The sequence below is a fragment of the Tyto alba genome, unplaced genomic scaffold, assembly GCF_018691265.1.
Source record: "Tyto alba isolate M040663 unplaced genomic scaffold, T.alba_DEE_v4.0 Super-Scaffold_39, whole genome shotgun sequence".
NCBI lineage: Eukaryota > Metazoa > Chordata > Aves > Strigiformes > Tytonidae > Tyto > Tyto alba.
In genome coordinates this window covers 957260-978461 of record NW_024881314.1, presented here as the reverse complement: position 1 = coordinate 978461, position 21202 = coordinate 957260, and the positions used below count along the sequence as shown (strand labels likewise).

Here is a 21202-nt window from a genome sequence, read left to right as displayed (position 1 = left end):
CACCTTACACACACTGTATTTGTACTCGCTACACACCATGCTCAAGCTGTTCTAATGACAGCTGTAGATTTCAGAAGGCGTAAAAAACCCCCAGATTTTGCATATACACTATTCTGGAAACTTAACCGTGGAGCAGCTCGGAGGTGTGGGCTGGTTCCGTGCATCTCGTCTGGCTGCACAAGGCAAAGGGCTTTGGGAAGGATCCTGCTCCCTCCGGACACCGGCTCCGCACAGACCGGTGCGGTAGTGTGACCAGAGATCCCATCCTTGCTGCAGTCTCCCTGAGAAGAAGCCCTTATATTAAAAACAAAACCAAACCAAACCCCCAAATCAACAGACCAGCCCCAAAGCCACTGCCACGTCCTGCTTTAGGCGTGCTGGGGCTGGGGGCGCGCAGGCAGGGGCTGGAGCGGACGATCCCTCTGGGAACCTCGGAGACAACACGGGCACAGCCAGCAGCTCAGCCACGTACCAGCTGGATGCACAAACAAAAGGAGCTGGGTTTCTCGCTCGCTGAAGTCTACCCATTACTATTTCCCATCGCATAGCTGCCTCCATCCCATAATGGATCATATTGTTCCCACTCCGCAGAGACTTAAATGCGGAATCAGCATTACCCCACAGGAGATGTTTTATGTACAGCAGGCTGCACAAACAGGAGAGAAAGCTTCCACTCCCTGCTCCCTAGGGCTCCAGCTCCTGGGATTAAAGAGATTTGTCCACTTAAAAAAAAAATATGTCCTTTATGCATTTGTAACTCTGCCGTTCTCACACGAAGGTTAGTGTCGGACAGATCGAGTATCTACATTCCTCACCTCTGCGCTGGAGGGCTGGCGGTGGCAGAGGGCACTGGGAGCCAGGGCTGCTGGTCCCTGGAGGGAGCACCCTGGACTGTCCAAAATGATTCACGTCCATCACAAATACAAATGTGCCTGCTGGCTCCTGTTCAGAACTAAATCATCTCCAAGGGTCCTTGATAGCTGTGCTCAGCTCTTTTCGGCCACAGAGCGATAAATCAGCTAGCTACAGAGAGCGCTTCGGAAAAGGCAAGAGAAGAGTTAAAAATAATAGGGGCTCCATTATTCCATTATACCCCTACAGCTCCTAAATCTACAAAAGCAATAACGGATCCTACTGCATGATTCAGTGATTCTGGGAAAGCTGAAATCTTGATCACATTTTCTAGCTCTTTCTTTGCATTAGGAGACACAGGGGTTATTTTGCTTATCTGTTGTAGTGCAGCTTTGTTGTTTTTTCCTATCTAGGTATTTATACGGTCTCCATCACCATAGTATCGGAGTGTTTATTTTATTGCACCTGTCACCTTGGTCTCGTCTCAGCATAATGTACTGTGGATGACAAAAGATTCCTAGTTAAATTGGTTCAGTGACATGAACAGCTTTGTCAATACCGTGCAAATGTTAACAGAAGTGGGTACCAATGCAGCTGCCTCTCAGACCAGCTCTACACTGGTGTAATTGTATTGCCTGCAGTAACATTATTTTTGGTTTGCATTCCTGCCTGTGGCAGAAGAATTAGACCTGCAGTCTTTTCAGCCTTTTCCATAGCATCCCTTTTCTTAAAAAACAAACAAACAACAAAAAAACAACAAAACAAGCTCACCATGAAACAACAAATCAAACCAAACAAAACCCCAAACCAAACCAGCAGAGAAGGGAGACTGGTCTGCCCAGTAAAACACATCCTACCTGTCCCCTTCCTCAACTCCCCTCTGCTCCATTCCTGTTGCACTGAACTGCTACACAGCACGGAGAGCAAACAGGAGGAAAAGTAACCAGGGCAATAAAGCCAGAAGTGAAGAACCAGTGGAAATGCAGGTTTTCCCCCCAAGAATTTCCAGAAGCAACGCACACAGCACCAGAGGTGAGCTCCTCGGGGGTCACGGGGGGCCCTGAAGCGGGCCAGGATCAGCAGCGAGAGCCAGAAGCCGGAGGAAGGCTGCAGGCAAGGAGGCTCTGCCGTGCCCACGGGCGCTGGGACGGGTCGGACGGGCGACGGCAGCGCAAGCGCCGCAGGAGCCCAGCAAGGGTGCTGAGCCTTCTGCCACGTCTCCATCCTCCTCGGCCACTTCTGTCCCAGCGCTGCCCTGACCTCCCTGGGCTGGGCACCAACGGCCATACCCAGCCACAGCAGGGAACTGGGGGGGGGTTGCCAACCCTGCCAACCCTTTTTCTGCTGTGCCAGATGACAACCCCAAGCCTCTGGGTTTGGCCACGAAATGCTGTTTTAACCTGCAGAGCACTGCTGGGTGAGGAACGGGGCCTCCCAAAGGCAGCCGAGGTGCCTTCGAGAAGGAAACGCTCTCTGCCAAGGTAGTGTGTCATAAAACTCTTGCAGCGAGATAAACACCTGCAAGAGAAAAGGCACCAAACTGAGTCACAGGTCTTGCTGCGGGCAGGTCGGTGTGCTCCAGCTCCCGGGGAGGGCTCGCCGGGCCCGCGTCAGAGGGGAGAGGACCAGCAAGTGGTAGTACTTCATCTTTTGAGGATCCGTGGACGGAAAGCCTTCGTCTTTTACTGACCCACTTCGCTAATCAAAATTAATTGCTTCATATTTCACAGGATAACTTGGCATTATGTAAATACTCCAGCCATATGGACAGCTGCAGTGCAGGTTGGGTGGAGCAGGCAGTGAACTGAACCGAGAGGACCAAACTCACTGGTGCTGTAACCAGCAGCACGTTTACCCAGGCAGGCTTCTGCCTACACCTCTCAGCAGTTCAGGTATTTCCTAACACGACACAATACCGTGGAGCACGAAGACAAGGATAAAATCAACAGGTAGGAGCCTGGAGGAGCTGGGGCTGCTCGCGCCCCGTGTCCTGGCCAAGGGAAGGCTGTGAGGAGCAAAGCCATGCTCGCTTTTCCGGGACTGAAGAGGAATCAGCCTCAGCTGAAGATGAGAAAAGCCGCAATTCCGGCAGCCAGGAACGATTTCCAGCAAAGACGGATCCAAATATCACCCGGGGATTTTCTTTTTTCCCCCCGATTAAAAAGGAAGAAGCAAAGCAGCAGTTGCTCTCCTATGCCCAGGACAGAGCTGGGCACCAGCATCACTTTGGTGCGCCTTCACCCTTCGCCTTGCCCCACAGACCACCTGCGTCCTCCCCACGGAGCACCCGCGGGCTCCCGTGCCGTGGGGGCATGGCGGGGGGGGGGGGGGGGTGTAGGTCCAGGGATGCGTGGGGGGAGCAAGGAGATGCTCTGCCAGGAGCAGCCGTGGGCAGTGCGAGGAAAAGCGCCCCCCCCCCCCCGCGGCCCCTCGGCGGTGCTACCGACAGCGCCCCGCCGCAGCGGCACGGCACACGGGCTCCCACGGACACGGACCCGCGCGGCCCTTTCCACGCACGGCCCCTGCGCGCGCGCACGGGCTGCACCGCTCCCCCGCTCCGTTCCCCCCCCCCCCCCCCCCCGACGCCGCTTTAGCCCCCTCCACGCACCCACTCCCGCCGCACGAGCTCTTCCCCTCCACGCGCGCCGCGCCCGCCCACTCCCACGCCCCCCCCTCCCCCCGCACACACACCCACTCCCACGCATGGACACTCACGCACGCACACACTCACACACACGCACACTCCCGCTCCCCCCCCCCCCCCCACGGCCGGGATTCCACGCGCCGTGACGTCAGGGCGCGCGGCCCCGCCCGGGCGCTATAAGAGGGGCCGCGTGCCGCAGTGGGCCCGGCCGAGAGCAGCGGAGCCGGCCCCAGCGCAGCCATGGCCGCGGGGCCCCCCGCCGCCCGCCGCCTTCCTCCTCTCCTCCTCTTCTTCCTCCTCCTCCTCCCGCTGCTCTGCCTGCGCGGCCGCGGCCAGAGCTTCGGGCAGACGCGCTTCATCTGCACCTCGGTGCCGCTGGACGGGGACATGTGCGCCGCCTCCGCGCCGGGCGGCGATTCTAACGCCGAGGAGCTGAAGAGCACCGTGCTGCAGCTGCGGGAGACGGTGCTGCAGCAGAAGGAGACCATCATCAACCAGAAGGAGACGATCCGGGAGCTGACGGCCAAACTGGGCCGGTGCGAGAGCCAGAGCGCGCTGGAGCCGCTGCCCGGCGGGGCGGGCAGGAAGGCCGCCTTCCCCAAAAACACCATGGGGGACCTGTCGCGGGCTCCCGCGGCCGAGACCCTCAGCCAGCTCGGGCAGACGCTGCAGTCCCTGAAGACCAGGCTGGAGAACCTCGAGGTACGCGGCCCCGGGGGGGCGGGGGGGGGTGGGGAGCGGCGCGGCGGGGCGGCCGGTAACGGCCCCGCTCCCCCGCTCGCCCCTTGCAGCAGTTCAGCAGGATGAACTCCTCCGGCCAGAGCAACAGCCTGAAGGACATCCTGCAGAACAAAATCGACGACCTGGAGAAGCAGGTGCTGTCGCGAGTGAACAGCCTGGAGGAGGGCAAGTTCGGCCCCCGGAACGACTCCGAGGAGCGCGGCAAGATCGAGAGCACCCTCACCTCGCTGCACCAGCGCATCACCGACCTGGAGAAAGGTACCGGGCGCTGCCCGGCCGCGCTGCCCGCGGGACGCCCGGTCCCGGTCCCGGCCCCCCCCCCCCCCCGCCGCTCCGTGCCCGCTCCCGCTGCCCGGCGCTACCGGGCGGGATGCGCAGCCGCTCCGCCCGGCTCTGCCGAGCCCGTCCTGCTTCCCCCCCAGCTTGGAGCGGTCCCCCCTTTCCTCCCCCTTCCCACCCCTGCTCAGAGCGGTCCCCCCTTTCCTCTCCCCGCCCCGGAGCAGCCCCCCCTTTTCCTCACCTTTCCCCACCTTCTTGGAGCCGTTCCCCTTTTCCTCACCTTTCCCCATCTTCTTGGAGCAGTCCCCCTTTTCCTACTTTTTTGGAGTAGTCCCCCCTTTTGCCACCTTCCCCCCCCCCCCCCCCCCCCCCGGAGGGGTCTCCCCTTTCCCCCCCACTGTAGCCGGGACGGTTCCTGCAGCAGGAGCAGGGGATGCTCTGGCCGCTGCCCTGGGCCGGGGATTAGGGAGCCGTACGGTGCCGGAGGGATTTAGCTCCTCGCTGCCATCTCAAGGCCCGTTATGTAACAGGGTGGGGAGGAGGGGGACAGGACGGGGACACCCCCAAAGCGGGCAGAGAGGGGGGGTCCGGCCGGAGCCCACCGCTCCTCCACCCCCGCAGGCCAGAAGGACAACCGGCCCCCGGACAGGTTCCAGCTCACCTTCCCGCTGCGCACCAACTACATGTACGCCAAGGTGAAGAAGAGCCTGCCCGAGATGTACGCCTTCAGCGTCTGCATGTGGATGAAGTCCAACGCCTCCCCCGGCATGGGCACCCCCTTCTCCTACGCCGTGCCCGGGCAGGCGAACGAGCTGGTGCTCATCGAGTGGGGCAACAACCCCATGGAGATCCTCATCAATGACAAGGTACGGCCCTGGGGAGGGTGCTGGGCAGGGGGGGACCGGCTTGGAAGGGGGGGGGGGGGGGGGGTACCCTCGTGCCCACCGCCCTGACCCACTGCCCGCAGGTGGCCAAGCTGCCTTTTGTCATCAACGACGGCAAGTGGCACCACATCTGCGTCACCTGGACCACCCGGGACGGCGTGTGGGAAGCCTACCAGGACGGCACGCAGACCGGCAGCGGCGAGAACCTGGCACCCTACCACCCCATCAAACCCCAGGGGGTCCTGGTGCTGGGCCAGGAGCAGGTGAGGGCGGGGGGGGGGGGTGCAGGCGCGGGGGGGGGGGGGTCCCTGCTCAGCCGGGTGCTCCCGGGGTGGGATGGGGCAGCCCGGCCGCCTGCCCCCGGTGATGGTGGCCCCTCTGCAGGACACGCTGGGCGGCGGGTTCGACGCCACGCAGGCTTTCGTGGGGGAGCTGGCCCACTTCAACGTGTGGGACAGGAAGCTGAGCCCCGGGGAGGTGTACGGCCTGGCCACCTGCAGCACCAAGGCGCTCTCGGGCAACGTCATCGCGTGGGCAGAGGCCAACATCGACGTCTACGGCGGGGCCACTAAGTGGACTTTCGAGGCCTGTCGCCAGCTCAACTAGAGCCATGGACAAGCGAGAGAAACCTTCTCATTGGGTTCTTTTTTCTTATTTTTGTGTTGGTTTTTTTTTGTTTGTTTGTTTGTTTTTTTGTTTTTGTTTTGTTGTGCAAAAACAACTGAGAACGAAGCCACCTGTCTTGTCCCGAGGAGCGGGGATGCCCTGGCCATGGGGCCGCCCGCCCCCGGAGCCCCACGACCCTCCGGTTTCTGTCTTGCCAACGTCCTTCAACGCCTGCGTGCCTTGGCCTGGCGCGGCTGCGCCCCCCTCCCGCCACCCCCCCCCGGGCCTGGACCCTGCTTTGCTGCTGCCTTCCCCCCCCTCCACCCCCCGCCGGGGTGGCCCCGCTTTCCCCGGGGAACTGACGCCTTAAAAGGCTGCAGGACCCGGACCAGAGCCCCCCCTCAGGGCTCCTCTCCCTCCAGCCTGAAGCCCCCCCCAGAGGCAGGGGAGGGTTGCATCCCCCCCCACCTCAGTTGTGCTCCCTCCCAGGAGCCAGGGGTGCAGCAGCGGCCAGGACTCTGAGGAGGGGGTGACCCCCCCCATTCTCAACCCCCCCTCTTGGGCGAGCCCCGTCGCCCCCTTCCCCGGCCGGCGCCGCTCCTGAGCACCACAGCCATAGCCCCGGGCTGCGGCGGGCACCGGGACGGGCCCCTCCCGGATGGGACCCCCCCGCCGGCCCCGCTCCCCGACCTGCCGCACTCAGGTACGTCCCCCCAGCCCTGCCGCCTGCAGCCCCCCGAGGCCTCCTACGTGCCGTAGCTGGTGAAAAATAGCCTTTACTGTCCCCTGGAAGTTTAGCTACCACTGAAAAGTCTGAAGCCTTTCTGCTTTTGATAATACACTATGTTGTTTCTCTTACTGTAAAGGGAAGTTTATTACCAATAAAAAAAAAAGGGTATTTTTATGAAGATTAAAAAAAACCTATAGAATTAAGCAGTGCTCCCTGAGAAAAAAAGTACTTTGAGATTCTGCAGGAAAAAAAAAAAAAAAAAAGAGATAAAGAAGAGTATTTTGAAATAATAGATGCATTTTGTATGGTTTCCTTTTCTAAACTCCTGGTTTGTACTACAGATTGCAGAAATCACCCCCCAGCCCCCTTCCACTGACCCCCAAGGGCTGCCCTGGGTGGCAGTGGAGGATGAGGCAGAGAATTCACACAGGGCTCCAGAGCCTCCCCGACCAACTCCAAAGATGTGGCAAAGAGGTGTGCAGGGTGGAGGGGCCCGTACGGAGCCGGGCAAGGCCAAGGTCGCCCCTGGGCAGGAGCACAGAGCTGGCCCAGCCACCGCCGCTTCGGGGAACCAGCACCCAGCGAGGAGCAGCACCCGCCGCGGCACACGCACCCCCCGGATCGAGACACCTTCGTACGAACTGCGGCTCAGGGCAGCGTATTTTAAACTGTGCTCTTTTTAAAAAAAAAAAAAAAAAAAAAGAAAAAAAAAAAAAAGGCAAAAAGCATCGTGAGTTAATTTCAGTTCCTCCTAAGAACCTGTTCACATCAGCAAAGCGACAAGTACAACCTGCTGAGAAGAACAAGACCACTGGAAAGGTTCAGTCTACAGTCCCAGGTGTGTCGGATTTGCCAAAAAAAAAAAAAAAAAGGGTGTGATGTCAACATAATGTATATAGTGTATAGTAGGGGAGAGAATAAATGTATCTTAATTTGTCATTATTTTGCTAACCAAAGCTGTACATTTTTCCTATTACTTGCTCTCTGTCCCCTTTGGGTTTTGAATGGGTTAAGATATACTACGCATCCAGTCCGCATCAGCAGTTCTGAAAATGCACTGTTTCTACTGATACTCATGCTTTTTCCATTTTATTGCTGAGATTACATGAATTGTTGACTTTATTTTTACACAATAAAGAGTGAAGAAAGACACCACCTTCTCTTAACCGTGTCTGTTCCCGGAGCAGCCCGGGATCTTCCTGCACAGGAAGGTTTTTGCCGTGTAAGGTGGGAATTCCTGCCCCGTTCCCCTCGGAGCTTTGGCCGTGCCTGCCCTCAGCCCCCATCTCCCCCTGGTTTATGCAACACCATCATACATTTTTTTTTTTTTTCTTCTCTTCCCCCCCAAAACACAGGCTGGAAGCTCGGCTGCCTCTGCCAGGCTGGTGACGGTGGGGACAGTGACACCCCGGCACCTCCCCGCCGGGGCAGGACCGTGCTGCGCTCGCCCGGGGCGTTCCGCTCGTCCCTGGGGGAGCCGGGCCGGGCTCCCAGCGCCGTTCCGGGAAGGCATTGCTCCACAGGGCAAATCTGAGCGCGGGGGGGACGCGGGGGCACGGGGGCCAGAGGCCACCCCTGTGTCACCGGTGCGGGGACGCGGCAGCGGCTGCAGCCCCAGGGCGGCTTTTGCAGTTCCTAAGGAATTGCTATGAATCCCCACTTGTTACACCTCTGCTGCAGATCAGACGTGCTGGATAAATTGCTTTTTGTATTTAGACAGAAGCAGGAAAGCTATTATTTACTCCTTATAACCAGCCAGAAACAATTTCCCCTGACACGTCCCACTCCCCCAACTCCCCCCCCCTCCCACTGCAGCTGGGAACGGGAGCTGTAGGGTCCAGTTTGGCCCTGCTGCCTCGGGCACCACGGGGACACCAGCACTCCCCTCCCTCTGCCAGAGGAAGCACAGGGTGACACAGCCCCGAGGGACGCAGCTGCTGCCCCGCGTGTGGCCGGCGACTCTCAGCTCCCGGGGGCCAGCGAGGGTCCCGCATCTTCCCGAGCAACAGCTCCAGCCAACTGCGGCCTCTAACAGCATCCCTGACCGCTCCCCCCGCCACCTCCCGCACCCCCGGGGCCCCCCTCCTTCACCCCACGCCTGCCACCCTAATAACGCCTCTTTTCCTCGGGGGGGGTTTGCCCCTGTGACGGCTCCAGGTCCCGCTCAGGACATCTCAAGCCGTGACCACGGTGGCACAGCGGACAGGGAGGATGTCCCCAGCCGAACCGCAGCTCTGGGGACCCGCCGTGTTTTCCTGTGCCGCCGGCCAGCAGCGGAACTGCAAGTGCCGGGTACCGCTGGCAGGGGCTGGTCAGCATCTGGAATCCTCTGGGGGCAAAGGGTGAAACGAAACATCCAAACTATTTTAGGGCGATTTCCTGAGCCCCACGGGGGCCAGGCTGGGAGTGTGATGGATGTGCCATTCACCCGTTGCTCCTGCAGGTGATTAGAGAGGAGGCGCAGATGGGCTGCCAAGGGAGCCGCAGCCAAGGCTGGTGGGTGGGCAGGATGGGGAGCAGCACAGGCGCCGGAATTAAAGCAGGGGCGGGATGCCAGAGGACACAGAAGGGGTGCTGAAGAGAACGGTGCAACCAAGAGTTTCCCTCTCCCCGACTCCCCAGATGCCCCCCCCCCCCAGCGTAGAAGCGATTTAGATCAGCGTCTTGACAACCTCACAAAAGCATCGACACTGCAGAGCCCCAGCCAGAAATCCTCCCCCCACGCACCCCCCCCCCCCCCCTTCCCCGGCCCTCAGAGCAGAGCTCAGCCCTCTCCGGCGACGCAGGTACCATCCCCTTCCCTCCCGCCCCTGAAAACCAGCTGCTCCAAGGACAGGCTGCTTGGTTTCATGTCACTGGGAACAGCCTACATCTTTGCAAGGGGAATGCTATTTTTACCCAGGGAACGGGTGGCGGCTCCTGCATTGTTCTCAGCCGCCGCCAGCCCACCCCAGCGCCGAGCAGGGCCCTGCCCTGGGCACAGCCATCTCCTCCGCCGCACTCAGCCATCCCGTGTGCCAAGATAAAAGTACAGTGCCCACTCGCTACCGCAGGAGAGGGAAACGGTACCCTCAGCTGGAGGCTTGTGCTGCACTACAATTTAAACTGCAATAAAAAAAAATTACACTACCGGGCTTTTTTTTTTTTTTTTTTCTTCTGTCGGTAGCTGGAAAACATTGCTGCGATTAAAGCAGGCAGGGCTGTCTCGCTCCCCGAGGCGGGCGGCACGGCAGGAGCAGAGCGGGTTGGATGGGGGTGATGGTTGAGGGAGCTGGAGAAGCTGAGACTTGTGCATCAAGAGAGGAGTGACAAACCTCCCGGCTCATCACCTCCCGGGCTCCCCAAGGCTGCGAGGGGACCCTCGATCTCAGCCCCACAGAAACCCAGGGGTATCGAATTCCTTGTGTGTACCACCATTTCGGGCAGGGAGAAGAGGGGCAGAGCAGCCCCAGGGCCAGCCCTGCCCGTCCCTCCTGGGGCAGCCCAGCACCCAGCAGCACCCCAGCGCCGGGCAGGCAGGGAGGCAGGGAGGGTCCCGTGGGAGGAGATGAGCAGCACAGGCCTGTCAATAAGATGCACCAATCCTGACACCTCGCCCTGCAACCAGAAACTGCTGCTCTGGGCTGAGAGCTGTTTAGTGGCACCAGCCCTGCCTGGGTGACGCTGGTGCCAGCCAGCCCAGCATCCCCTGCAAGCGCAGGGCTGAGGGAGTGCACTAAATCCAGGAGGCTTTTAGAGCAGCGGAGCAGATGGAGATCTTGGGCTGCGTGAGGACAGGCCCCACGACTCGGGAGATTGCTCAGAAATATTGATGGGGGCGAGGGAGAATTCTTAAGGGCAGGATACAGTCGGGATTTACAGCTCTGATCCAACTTCTCGCTGGTGACTCACATAGAAGAGAAACCACTCTCCCTTTTGGGCATTTTGCACCTCATTGACCCCCCCCCCCTTTTCTCCCCACTCCTCCGGCACAGGTCAGCTCCACTAACAGCTTTCAAGAGGTGAGAGGAGGTGATGGGCTAGACAAAAAATTAAATAGGCTGCCTTTCATAGACAGACACCCATGAAAACCCGATACAGCGTGTCCTGAGCTGGCCTCTCCCACATCCCTGCCCTGCTCAGGACGGCCCCAGGGCACACGCACACACACACCACACACACACACACACACACACACCCCGCCCGGAGGGGACAGGCTGCCTGCAAGCAAAGCTCTCCGCAGCACTGCATCCAGGAACATCCCAGAGCATCATTATTATGCAGTGCCAAAGGCGTGCTAGGCACTTAATAACATGCCGTTAGATTAATTAGTAGCGAGTGCGTCACGCCGTATGCCTGGCCTGGGCCGGGAGCACGTGGCTCCATGGGACCCGCATCAAATATGTGTGAGACACAGCGCTCGTGTGCGGGGGGCAAAGCCCCCAGGAGCAGCGAGGGGGGGCTCAGCTCTGAGCCTGGGCCCGGCTGCGTCGGGGAAGCGATGGGAATGTTGGCACATGCCTACAGAAAACAATCTTCAAGAATTGGAGGTTATGGAGAGGGGGGGAAAAAAGGGGTTTACAGGCTGAAGCATCCTCCCCCCTCCCCAGCACGGCTCCTCGATGGGGTTTGGAGCGCTGGCACCAGCCTTCCTGAGGCCAGGGAGCCCTGACAGCAGCTCCAAGTGGCACATAAACACCCCGAGCAGCAAGCACGGGGCTGAGGAGCTCAGCCAGCGCCGAGCACCACTGCGGCTGCTCCCAAAGGCTCCCAGCTGCGGCGGGGGCTGCCCAACACCGGCCCGGGCTCCCCCGGGGACGCGGCTCGGAGCGAGCGACTCGCAGGCTGCGCGGCGAGAGGAAGAACGCGGGGAGGCAGGCAGCCAAACACCACGCTTTGGGGTGCCAGGCAGGGCTGGGAGGATTTCCTGACCTGGGGAGGGAGGGAAAGCGTCAGCCCCCCCCCCCCCCGCCCCAGCAGCAGGGCAGGAGGAGGAGCAGGGCCACGGGGCACCCGGGGCTGCGGGCGCTGCAGCCCAGCCCTGCCACGGCTGCGGGAGCGCGGGGACCGGCTGGGCCACTGCGGGCGGCTGGACACAACCCCGGGCACTAAGTCAAGGCCAACAGACCGTTCCGGTCACAGGCGTGAGTCACTGCTGTGACAGTGTCCCTCAAAGGCTGCTCAGGAGCCTGCGCTGGCACAGCACCGTCTCCCCACGCCTCCGCTGCGGCACCGCCCGGGCGCCCTTCCCAAGCACAGCTGAGGAAGGGGCTTCCCCCAGCCCTTCCTCCCCCCGGGAAACCCAGCCAGAGCTGGCCGGGGCCCTGCTGAAACGGAGCCAGAGATGCCGTGGCTGGTGCCCATGGGCAGGCACGAAGCACAGCCCCAGCCCATCCTTCCTGCACCTCGGGGCCGGAGGAACGTAAAATCTATTTAGCCCGGCGAGACAAGCCTCTGCCCAGACATCATCTTTACCCAGGACCTCACAGAGCCTCTTCCTACAGCAGATGTAATGAACCTGTAACATGCAAAACCTCCCCCAGGACAACAGCCCCGAGCTCCCTGAGTGAGCCAGCCACGGCTCCTGGCACGGCCGCGGCAGCTCAGACCTCAGCCAGGCTGCAAAAAAAGGTCCCCGAGCGCTCAGGCTGTGAGCTCCAGCCCATCTCTGTGCTGCCAGAGCCACAGCCAGCCCGACCCCCACGGGGATCTGCCCCCCCCAGCCCCCCGGGTCGACATGGGCCCCAGCGGGACAGCAGCCTGTCCCCAGTACAAAGCTGCCTTCGCCCAGGGGGCACTGGAAGAGCAAACGCCATTTCACGCTGCTCAGCCACGGTTAAATGAAGAGCAGCCGCAGCCGGGAGCGGCGGGTGTCTGCGGAGCACCAGCCCCTTTGCAGCCTCCTCGCAGGGAAACTGGGTCAGTAGAGGCAAGGGAGAAGAGGAGCGGGAGCTCGCTCGGCTCCTCGGGCCCTGGGCGGGGGTTGCAGCGAGCAACTCAATGGAAGAGGCTCCCTTCGGTCACCCAGACTCTGCAGTTTACCGAGGCTCTCGGCGGCTGCAGGGTTATTCAAAGCCCTGAGGTGTGGAAGAGCCCCGGTGAGGTCCTGCAGCACCCCTGCGGCCCGGGGATGCCCCGGCAGCTTTGGGCACAGCAGCCCAGAGAGCTTCGATGGGATGCACCAGCTGGCTCCGAGGCACGGCCCCCCAGCGAGCCCCCCCAGCCCTGCCCACCTCACCAGCACCCCGCTTAAATCAGAGCCCCCGCCTCGGTCACAAAGGCAGCGGAGAGCCCCAGCGCTGCCCCTTTCCAGCTTTGCAAGGCCCAGCAGAGCCCCCTCCAGCTGCGCATGGATGGGCTGGTGACCAGCACAGCCCCTGGCAGAGGCTGGGAGAGGGACGGGGCTTTGCTGCACGAGCAGCACCATGTCCCATGTGCTGGGACCCCGCTGGCCCCCGGCCCACCGCCTCCGTCCTGCCGGGGGGTGGCTCAGGCTGTCCCCGCCGAGCCGGGGGGATCCCCAGTGGGCAAACACCAGGAAAGGGCAGAGCTGCTGTCCCACGGGTCAACGGCAGCGCCCGGCACAGCTCGGGAGGGAAATTGTTCTGAGCAGCTGAGAGGAGGCAGCCGCGACCCCGGAGGCTCCCAACGCGTGGCCGGGGGAGTTGGGGCGGGCAGGGATGGAGCGGGGAGGCCGGGGAGGGCTGTTGGCGTGGGGTGATTAAAACAGGGACACACCAGCACCGCTCACCGAACGGACCAGCGCCGGCAGCTCAGGCTGCGGGGGAACCCAGCTCAGGCAGAGCCCGGGGGAGCCGAGCGGTGCAGGAGGCAAAGGGGCTGAGCTACCACCATGCCAAGGGGGTGTCACCTTCCCCCCGGATTCACCTCCCAGCCATCAGCCTGGTTCTGCACAGCCCTTCAGTTAGCTAAATGATGTAGTTACCCTCCCGTCCTGTTGGCTGAAGCGGAGTCAGTCTCCTTGTCCCCCAAGCCAGGGCACCGGCACACGGGGGTCAGCGGGAAGGAGAAGTTCTCTGGGGCGGGATGAGCTGCAGGCAACCCCCCAGGGAAGGATCCAACCTCCACAGCAGCAGCTCCCTGCCAGCCCTGCTGCATCCCACCCCAGGTTTTAAAGCCATGTGGGAAGAATCCTGGTAATTCCGGATCTTTCCAAGCTGCTGCCTCCCCTGCTGCCAGCCCTCTTCTCTGGGGTGCCCTGCAAACGTCCCCCCCTTACACATCACTTTTGGCCACGTGTGTCACAACCTGCAGGACTGGGTCCACCCCCTCCTCCCCATGGCTGCAGCAGATGCACAGAAATGGCACTTTGCACCTCTCTGCTGAATGTTTCACAGCAAAGTTTGCTTTTTGCACCCCACAGCGCTCCGAAGCGACCCTGCACCAGCCAGGGCTGACACGGGGCACCCCCCAGCAGCTGCGAGACCCCATCCCACCCACACTGGGGGCAGGGAGCTGCTGGGGAAACGGGGCTGCCCCAGGCCCCCTCTCGCCTTCTCAGGATATTTTGGCAACCTTTTCCCGGGCTCCTCCTCCTGCGATTTTCCCAGCTGCTGCTGAATGCCACCTTGACAGAGCCGAGTTGGTTTCCTCAATCCTTTCCATCCATCCCTGATGGATTATGGAGGGGCCAGGATCTCAGTGGGAATTCAGACTCCACCAAGGAGTTTTGGGGGGGGTGATCCTCTGGCTGGGGATCCCTGGAGGGATCCAGCCCCGTCCCAGGGGCACAGAGGGGAATAGCAACTGATTTCCCACCGGAGGGTCCCCGACTAAGCACCACTCTGCCCCAGGAGAGGCTGCCGGTGAGAACAGAGCAGAAGGAAGAATATATTTTCCAAAGCTGATTAAAAATAGATGCAGCACCTCGCTAATTATGCTGTGTAATTAGCATTTGTTTTCTGCTTAGCAGAAATCTGCGGGGAGTGAGGCTGAGCTGGACCCTGAGTATCTTGTTTCCCCCAGCTCGAGCGCAGGGGCTCATCCCATGGAGGGCTGGGCTGCAGCGGGCTCACAGCCCACCCTGTGCTGCCCCAGCCCCCCCGGCCCCAGAGTCCTCAGGCTGCCCAGGGCTGGGGGTACCGGGGCAGCCCAGCCCGGGGGTCCCCGCGCACCCCCTCCCACACTCAGCTCCCTGTCAGCCCATCTGCACCCGGGCTGTAAGCAACAGATGACAAGATCCACAGCGATGCTGGAAATTAGGTCAGCGATAGCCTGCAGCAGATTTTAACATCCATCAGCCTGGCCAGGCTCTTATGCAAGTCAGAGATGCCCCAGGGCAGCCCCGCGCCGGCGGCCGCCCCCGGCCCGGCCGGGGGGAGCGAAGGAGGGGTGCAGAGGGCTGGATCACCCCGCGAGTCCCCCCTGCCAGGGAGGGGCGAGGAGGGATGCGGGGCTCCATCACGCCGCTGACTCAGTGCTTGGGAACGCCGGGGACCAGCAGCCTCCCCCCACATCCACCCCTGCCCAGCCGTCCTCCCACCCCCAGCCCCGAGGGGGTGGGCACACACACCCCACCCCCCCCCCGGGACACAGCTGAGCTGATTTCAGCCCTCCGGAGAGGGGGGCAGGACCCTGACTCCCCAGCAGAGCCCGGAGCGACTGCGCCCAGCCCCACTCACACCAGCGCTTTCCCTCCAGCCCCCCCAGCGCCATCCTACGCCCACAGACCGGGCGGGTTTCTTGTACCGATGTTCAGTTTGGGATGGGCTGTGCTTCACAATTGGCAACGCTTTCTGCTCCTCTCCTCTCCCTCCCCGGATCACCCATATGTTGGTGCCGTTAATATTCATGAGCTCCGTGGAGGCACCCAGGGCTGGGAGAGGAGCCCCCGGCGCAGCGCTGCCTGCTCCCACCCAGCCCCAGGACCCAGCTCGAGGGGCTCAACCCCGGGGATGAGGAGCTGCCAGACCCCCAGGGATGGCCGGGGCATCTCCAGGCTCTGGCCAGCAGCCCCCAGATGAGCCCCCAGCCCCCTCTGCGCTGTGCTCGGCTGCAAGTCCTCAGCCCTGATGCTGCAGCCTCGACCCCTCCTTAGCCCCATCCGCCTCACACAGCCCCAACATCCAGGACCCTTCCCGGGGGCTGGAACGGGGGGGTCCCATCCCCCCACGCTCTCACTGCAGCTCTGCCCCCCTTTACCCAACTGCTTGGGCGATTGAGGGAGCAGCCTCTGCATCCTGGGCTGCTTCCCTCGCTCCCGGCACTGCAGCCGCCGGGTCCAAGCGCAGCTTGGCAGATCCCGGGGAAGGAGGCAGGAGAACAGCAAACCTGGGGGGGGGGGGGGGCGGCTATTTTCAGCAAAATGAAATTTATCTGCCTTCAGTCAGCTGGAAATTGGAAGCTCCGGGCGGATTCACAGACCAGCCCGACCACAGGGCTTCAACCCCCCGGGCTATGCGGGGGATTCTGCTTTCGGGACCACCAGGAGAGGCATGTTACCCTCAAGGGATGAGGATTTGTTATCCGCAAGGGTTGGGGATTGCCCTGGCGCTGATGCTGCCCCACGGACGGGGTAGAGCCCCACTGCCCCCTCCCTGCCCACCCCCGAGGCTGCAGAGTCATCGATCACAAGCATTAACCACATCAAATTAGCTGGATACCAGTTTACTGCAAACAAAGAGAAACCAGGTGACATTTACCTAGCAAACTAATTAATATCCAAGTAATTTGCTGGAGAAACCTTGTTGTATGCCAGCTGGATTTCCCAAACCCTCCCAGTCCTGCTCATTACAAGCAAGGTTTGTGTGTTAATCAGAGCGCTTTAATCACATTGCTACCCACCATAGTTTTGAGCAAGCTACAAAGCCACCAGATTTATCACAGGCTTTCTGATGCTAAACACTCTCTTAAGAATTTGTTTGATATTTTATTAGCGGGCAATAACGCTCGTCGTGAAGAAGACGGACATTTCTCTTTCAAGCGATGACAGGGGAGCAGAGCTGCCTGGCGGCACCACCTCTCCTCCCTTTCATCTCCTTCCCGCGCCTGTCAGCGCCGGCACGCAGCCCTCCCTCCAGACACGCCACTGCCCTGGTTGATCACATCCTCCTCATCAGCACGCAAACGGGAGCTTTTCCGCACGGGGGGAAATGGCTCCAGTCAAAACATCAGCCGGGAGATGCTCATCCCCCTGGCAGAGCCACCTACGTCAGGCAGGGCGCGAGGCAGGAGTCCTGGGAGTCACCGGGGGCCTCCCAGGCACAAGGTTCTCAGGAGTGCTCAATAAATATAACATTAAAAAAAATATATATATAAAAAGAAAAAAAATCAATGCACTAGCTCATGAGCACCAGCAGCGGAGTGTGAACAGCTGGGGGTTTGCAGGCAGAGGTACAACAAGCCAAGCAGCGAGTCCAAGGAAAGCAAGAAAAAGCACGTTCCTAAGGAAACATTCTGCATCAAGCCCTGGAGTTGGGAACTAAACCAAGAATTAATTACAGGCTGATTTTATGGCCTTTACTCTGTGTTTTTAAAGCTGATCAGGCTGCCAGAATGGGGGCAGAGGCGCTCGGAGCGTGCCCTTGCGGGAGGGAGCCAGCACGCGCAGGGACCCGCAGAGCACCCATGCGCAGGGTCCCGGGGGAGCAGCCAGTCCCCCCCAACCCCTGTCACCTCTGTTCTGCCACCCCATCGTCCCACCCGGAGCGGGAGGAGCCCCACTGCCGTGTTGGCTCAGCACCGATGGCTCTTTGGCCCCCAGTAAATCCAGCCAGCAGCCCAAGAGATGGAGCGGGCACCCTCGCGCACCCCCAGCCCCTGCTGTGCTCCCGTGTGGGGCAGCCGGTGGTCCCGGGGAAGGCTCTGCCTCTGCCCCCCGAGGCTCACAGCCCCCTTCGGCCACCCCCCACAGGCTGCTGGCCCCAGGGGCCCAGAAGGGCAAGTGCCGCGAAGGAATGGGATCTTGGCTCTTATCTGCCAAAGGCTCGTGCATCCCCTGCCTCCCACTCCCACCCTCCTGGGCCCCCCCTCCCCGGTCACATCTCGGGGGGGGGGTGGGGGGCACAGCCACGGCCACGGCCCTGCTCAGACACAGCCCCCGCCTCCAGAAAGGCGAGATCCACGTGTGCGCTGCAGATCCGCCGCCTTTTTTGGGGCCGAGCCCTGTACAAGCTGCTCCATCACCCTAATGACACAGCTCATAATTATCTCATTTGCTATTAATTTGGATGTCAAGAGAAATTCCACTCATTTGCTTTTAATTAATATGGCCTTAAAATAAAGCCAGGGGGCTGGCAGGGCTCTGGCAAGAGGTGTCTGTGCCAGTATTAGAGAGGATCAACCACGACCAACGAAGGGAAGAGCGGTTGGGGTGGAAAACTATTTATAGGACCAAAGGAGACAACTGCAAGGGAACAGCGATGCTTCCCAGCCTCACCAGTGCCCTCCGCACGCACAGCCACCGTCTGCCAGCACCCACCACTGCATTCAAGGCACAAGAGGCTTTGGGACGCCCCGGTGAGGCTCAGCTGTCCCAGAGAGGACCAACACTAAAAATGCCTCTTTGCAGCCAGAGCTTGGGGCTCAAAGGTGGGGAATGGGCTCCCTGCTCCGAGCAGAGCAGAAGGGATGGAGCCAACGGCACACAGTTGCCCCAACCAGCTCTACTCAAGCCAAATGCACTGGAAACACGGGAGGGGAAGCTCAGCTGCTTGTGGCAGGAGCTCTGCAGCCTGGGGGTGCGCGCTGCACCCCGGTGATGGCTCCATGTTACCAATATAGATGGACCTGGTTTTGGGGAAGCATGAGGGAAATAGCCCCCCGCTAAATCTACCTGACCAGCACAAGTCAAAAGGGAAGAGGAATGAGACTTGAGGGGTGGGGAGGGGGGAAATCCCAGCAAAACTACTGTCCCTGTCCTCAACATGAGTGTCCCAAAATACAAACCTTGAGTCACCAGAGCTCAATCCTTGCAATACAAACTGCACAGGCAGCATCTAGCCTGCCACAAGCTCCAGACATGGAGGTGGGAATTCATCTCACCCAGCTTTAGACATCTGTGACTGAGTTACTCATCTAGACTCCCTCAATAATCAGAGAAGAAACAGGCTGCCATCCTGAAGCATCTTTCTCCCTAATCAAGGGACCCCAGGTGAGCAGCGCACGTGCGGAGATCTTCCTTTCTGAGCTCTAGGTGTCCACAAAAAACATAGAGGATCCAGAGAATCTGTAGCTGAACAGATCATTTGTCACTTGACTGGCACAAATCTTCCATCAACCTTCACATCCTCAGAGGGCAAACAGAGCTGGAAAGTAAGAGGCCGTAGGAGCTCTCAGGAGGCAGGGGAGAAGCTCCTGTCTGGAAGGGTGGCACCAATGCCAGGTTCAGAAGGGGAAATGGATTTGTTTCTTTTCACCAGCTCAGGTTTGCACTGAGAAGGTTTTAAGCAGCCTTTGATCTGCCTCCAACTGCGCTCAGGGCTGAGCCTGACCTGCAGAAGCCAAGCTTGCAGTGAGGAGGCTCTGCGAGGAGCTGCTCGGGTTTAATTAAGCCAGCACAGGCTGTGTCTGTTGACGAGCCCAAGGCCCGAGAGCCAGAACGGGCTCTCCAACACGTGCATCCCAGCAGGGCCAGCGATTCCCTCCAGCCTCCCCAGCAGCGACGCCAAGAAACGGTTCCTGCTTTAATTATCGCCTTCCTGGAGCAAGGGGCTGGCTGCGGGGAGCCCCGGGGGGACACAGAGCCCTCTCCTCGCTGTCCTGGCTCGGAAAGTCACCCGGGCACCTGCCCTGCAGATGGGTGCTGTGCAGGGGGGGCTGCGCAGGCCGGGCAGACCCAAGCATTCCCGGGAACCGGCGGTGATTTAAATCTTTCCTGCTCCCACATCCCCTCCCAGCAGCGTGTTCGCACACAGGGGAGGGATTAGGCACGTTCCACACCCCCAGCGCGGCTCCAGCGGGAATCGTGTTGCGGAGCTGTCCCGGTGCCCCATCTCCTCCAGAGACCACAGCAGGGAACTGGGAAATCCGAGCCCACCCAGCAGCTCCCAACAGCCCGGCCACCAGCGCTCCAGCCCGGCCCCAGGTGAGCGAGAAGGCAGCAGAGGTGGCAGATTAGTTTAATCAAAGGCAGCCAGCCTTAATCCATCCTCCAGGCACACAGCAGAGGGGCAGGGATGGTGTACGGGACACTATTTCGCTGCAGTGAGGAGCTGAAGAACTATCCCAACAACCTCCAGCTTTTTACAGAGCCCCCCCCACTGTAGCCACAAGAGAGGATCCAATCCCCTTCCTTCATCTATCTTCTTCCCCTTTGGTCTCACCCCATTCTACTCCTCCTTCCCATCCGTGTCCCAGCTTTTTTGCCAGCTCTTAAGTTATTTACATTTAGCGATTAGTGCCAGGGAACAATTCTGCCCCAGCTTGCAGCCCCTGTTTGCCACCCGGGAGGCATGGCCTCATAACAAGTCAGCAGTAAGTTGCTGGGAACCAGAGGACAAATAACACCCAGAAAAGCTAATTTCCAGGAAATGGAGAGTTACAAAGGAGGAGGTGTGTATGAGTTTACTTAGGAAGGCCACTCAGCTCTAGTCTCCGAGTTTCTATTAAGAGGAGGTTTCGTGCATTACAAAGAGATTTTCCCTTCCCTAGTTCATAAGCCCGTTAGATAAAGAGCAAGTTAATCCCTTACTGTGTTCAGAGAGCCACAAGTAGACACCAAACAGAGAGATTAGTCCGTTTGTCTAACTGCCTCCCCGGGTTCTGGCAGCTGAGAGAGCATCACACAGTGCAGGTAAATACTAAACCCGAGCAGAACAGAGCCCTGGGCCCCAGCAGCCCTGCAGAGGTAGCTGCAAGGTCTCACCGCCGAGGCAGCACCCATCCTCCATCTACACCCGAAAAAGGTGACTTTAATCCAAAGTCATCTGATCTCAGGAGTTTACCTGCGCTCAGAACAAGAGGAGCGCAGAGACACGTCAGCACACGCAGAGGGAAGCGGCAGCAGCAGTGCCTGGGGGAAGCACTGCATGGAGATGCTTTTTGTCTCTTTTTTTTTTACGTTAGCTTTTTTTTTTTCCCCCCATTTCACCCCTCCGGGCAGAGGCATCTCCCCTGCAGCGAGGCAGGCTGCAGTGCACGGCTCAAGCCAGCAGCGTTACCCGTGCTGGAGAGCCCGGGGCCCAACAGAAGAGGCAGCTCCAGGACAGCAAGAACCTCACGGTCCTGCTGAGAAACAGGGCTCAGCGTAGCCCAGCTCACGTCTTTCACTGCAGAACCTCTACTGACCAGCACCCCCGCCCATGGTCAAACACCGACCAGCACCACACAAAGCCACCGATACATGAAAAGAGCTTAAAACTGCAGACACTCACCCACTTCAGCTGCACGACCCGGCCAGGAGGAGCTGCAGTCCCATCTGCTGAGGAAACCCCTTCCCTAACAGGACAATCCCCAGAGCAGGAGCTGCTCCGCTCCCCGACAGACCCCCCCCAGGCACAGCTGAGCTGAATGAGGTGCTTTAGCACT

General features: G+C 60.3%; 1 protein-coding gene across 3 annotated transcripts; it reads left to right on the top strand.

Moving 5' to 3' along the window:
* Window positions 1–3680: 3680 nt before the first annotated feature.
* On the top strand, window positions 3681–7628 carry NPTX1 (neuronal pentraxin 1). 3 transcript variants are annotated; one of them, XR_006166327.1, is made up of 6 exons: window positions 3682–4198; window positions 4288–4495; window positions 5138–5382; window positions 5484–5663; window positions 5785–6709; window positions 7078–7186. XR_006166327.1 is itself a non-coding variant. In XM_042802744.1 (5 exons), exons 1-5 carry the CDS (start codon window positions 3737–3739, stop codon window positions 7417–7419), a joined length of 1437 nt encoding a protein of 478 aa, XP_042658678.1. In that variant the 5' UTR covers window positions 3681–3736; the 3' UTR covers window positions 7420–7628. The 3 variants fall into 3 exon arrangements, 2 of the variants coding, with proteins under 2 accessions (XP_042658678.1, XP_042658679.1); XM_042802744.1 differs by lacking the exon at window positions 5785–6709 and having other exon boundaries at window positions 3681–4198; window positions 7078–7628; XM_042802745.1 differs by lacking the exon at window positions 7078–7186 and having other exon boundaries at window positions 5785–7044.
* Window positions 7629–21202: the final 13574 nt, after the last annotated feature.

What these genes read in the sequence shown, in the direction of transcription:
- NPTX1 (XM_042802744.1), top strand. Translation starts at nt 3,737, where the DNA reads ATGGCCGCGGGGCCCCCCGCCGCCCGCCGCCTTCCTCCTCTCCTCCTC. An exon ending in CATCACCGACCTGGAGAAAG is followed by an intron (nt 4,496 to 5,137) that starts GTACCGGGCGCT and finishes CCACCCCCGCAG; the next exon opens with GCCAGAAGGACAACCGGCCC. An exon ending in AGATCCTCATCAATGACAAG is followed by an intron (nt 5,383 to 5,483) that starts GTACGGCCCTGG and finishes CACTGCCCGCAG; the next exon opens with GTGGCCAAGCTGCCTTTTGT.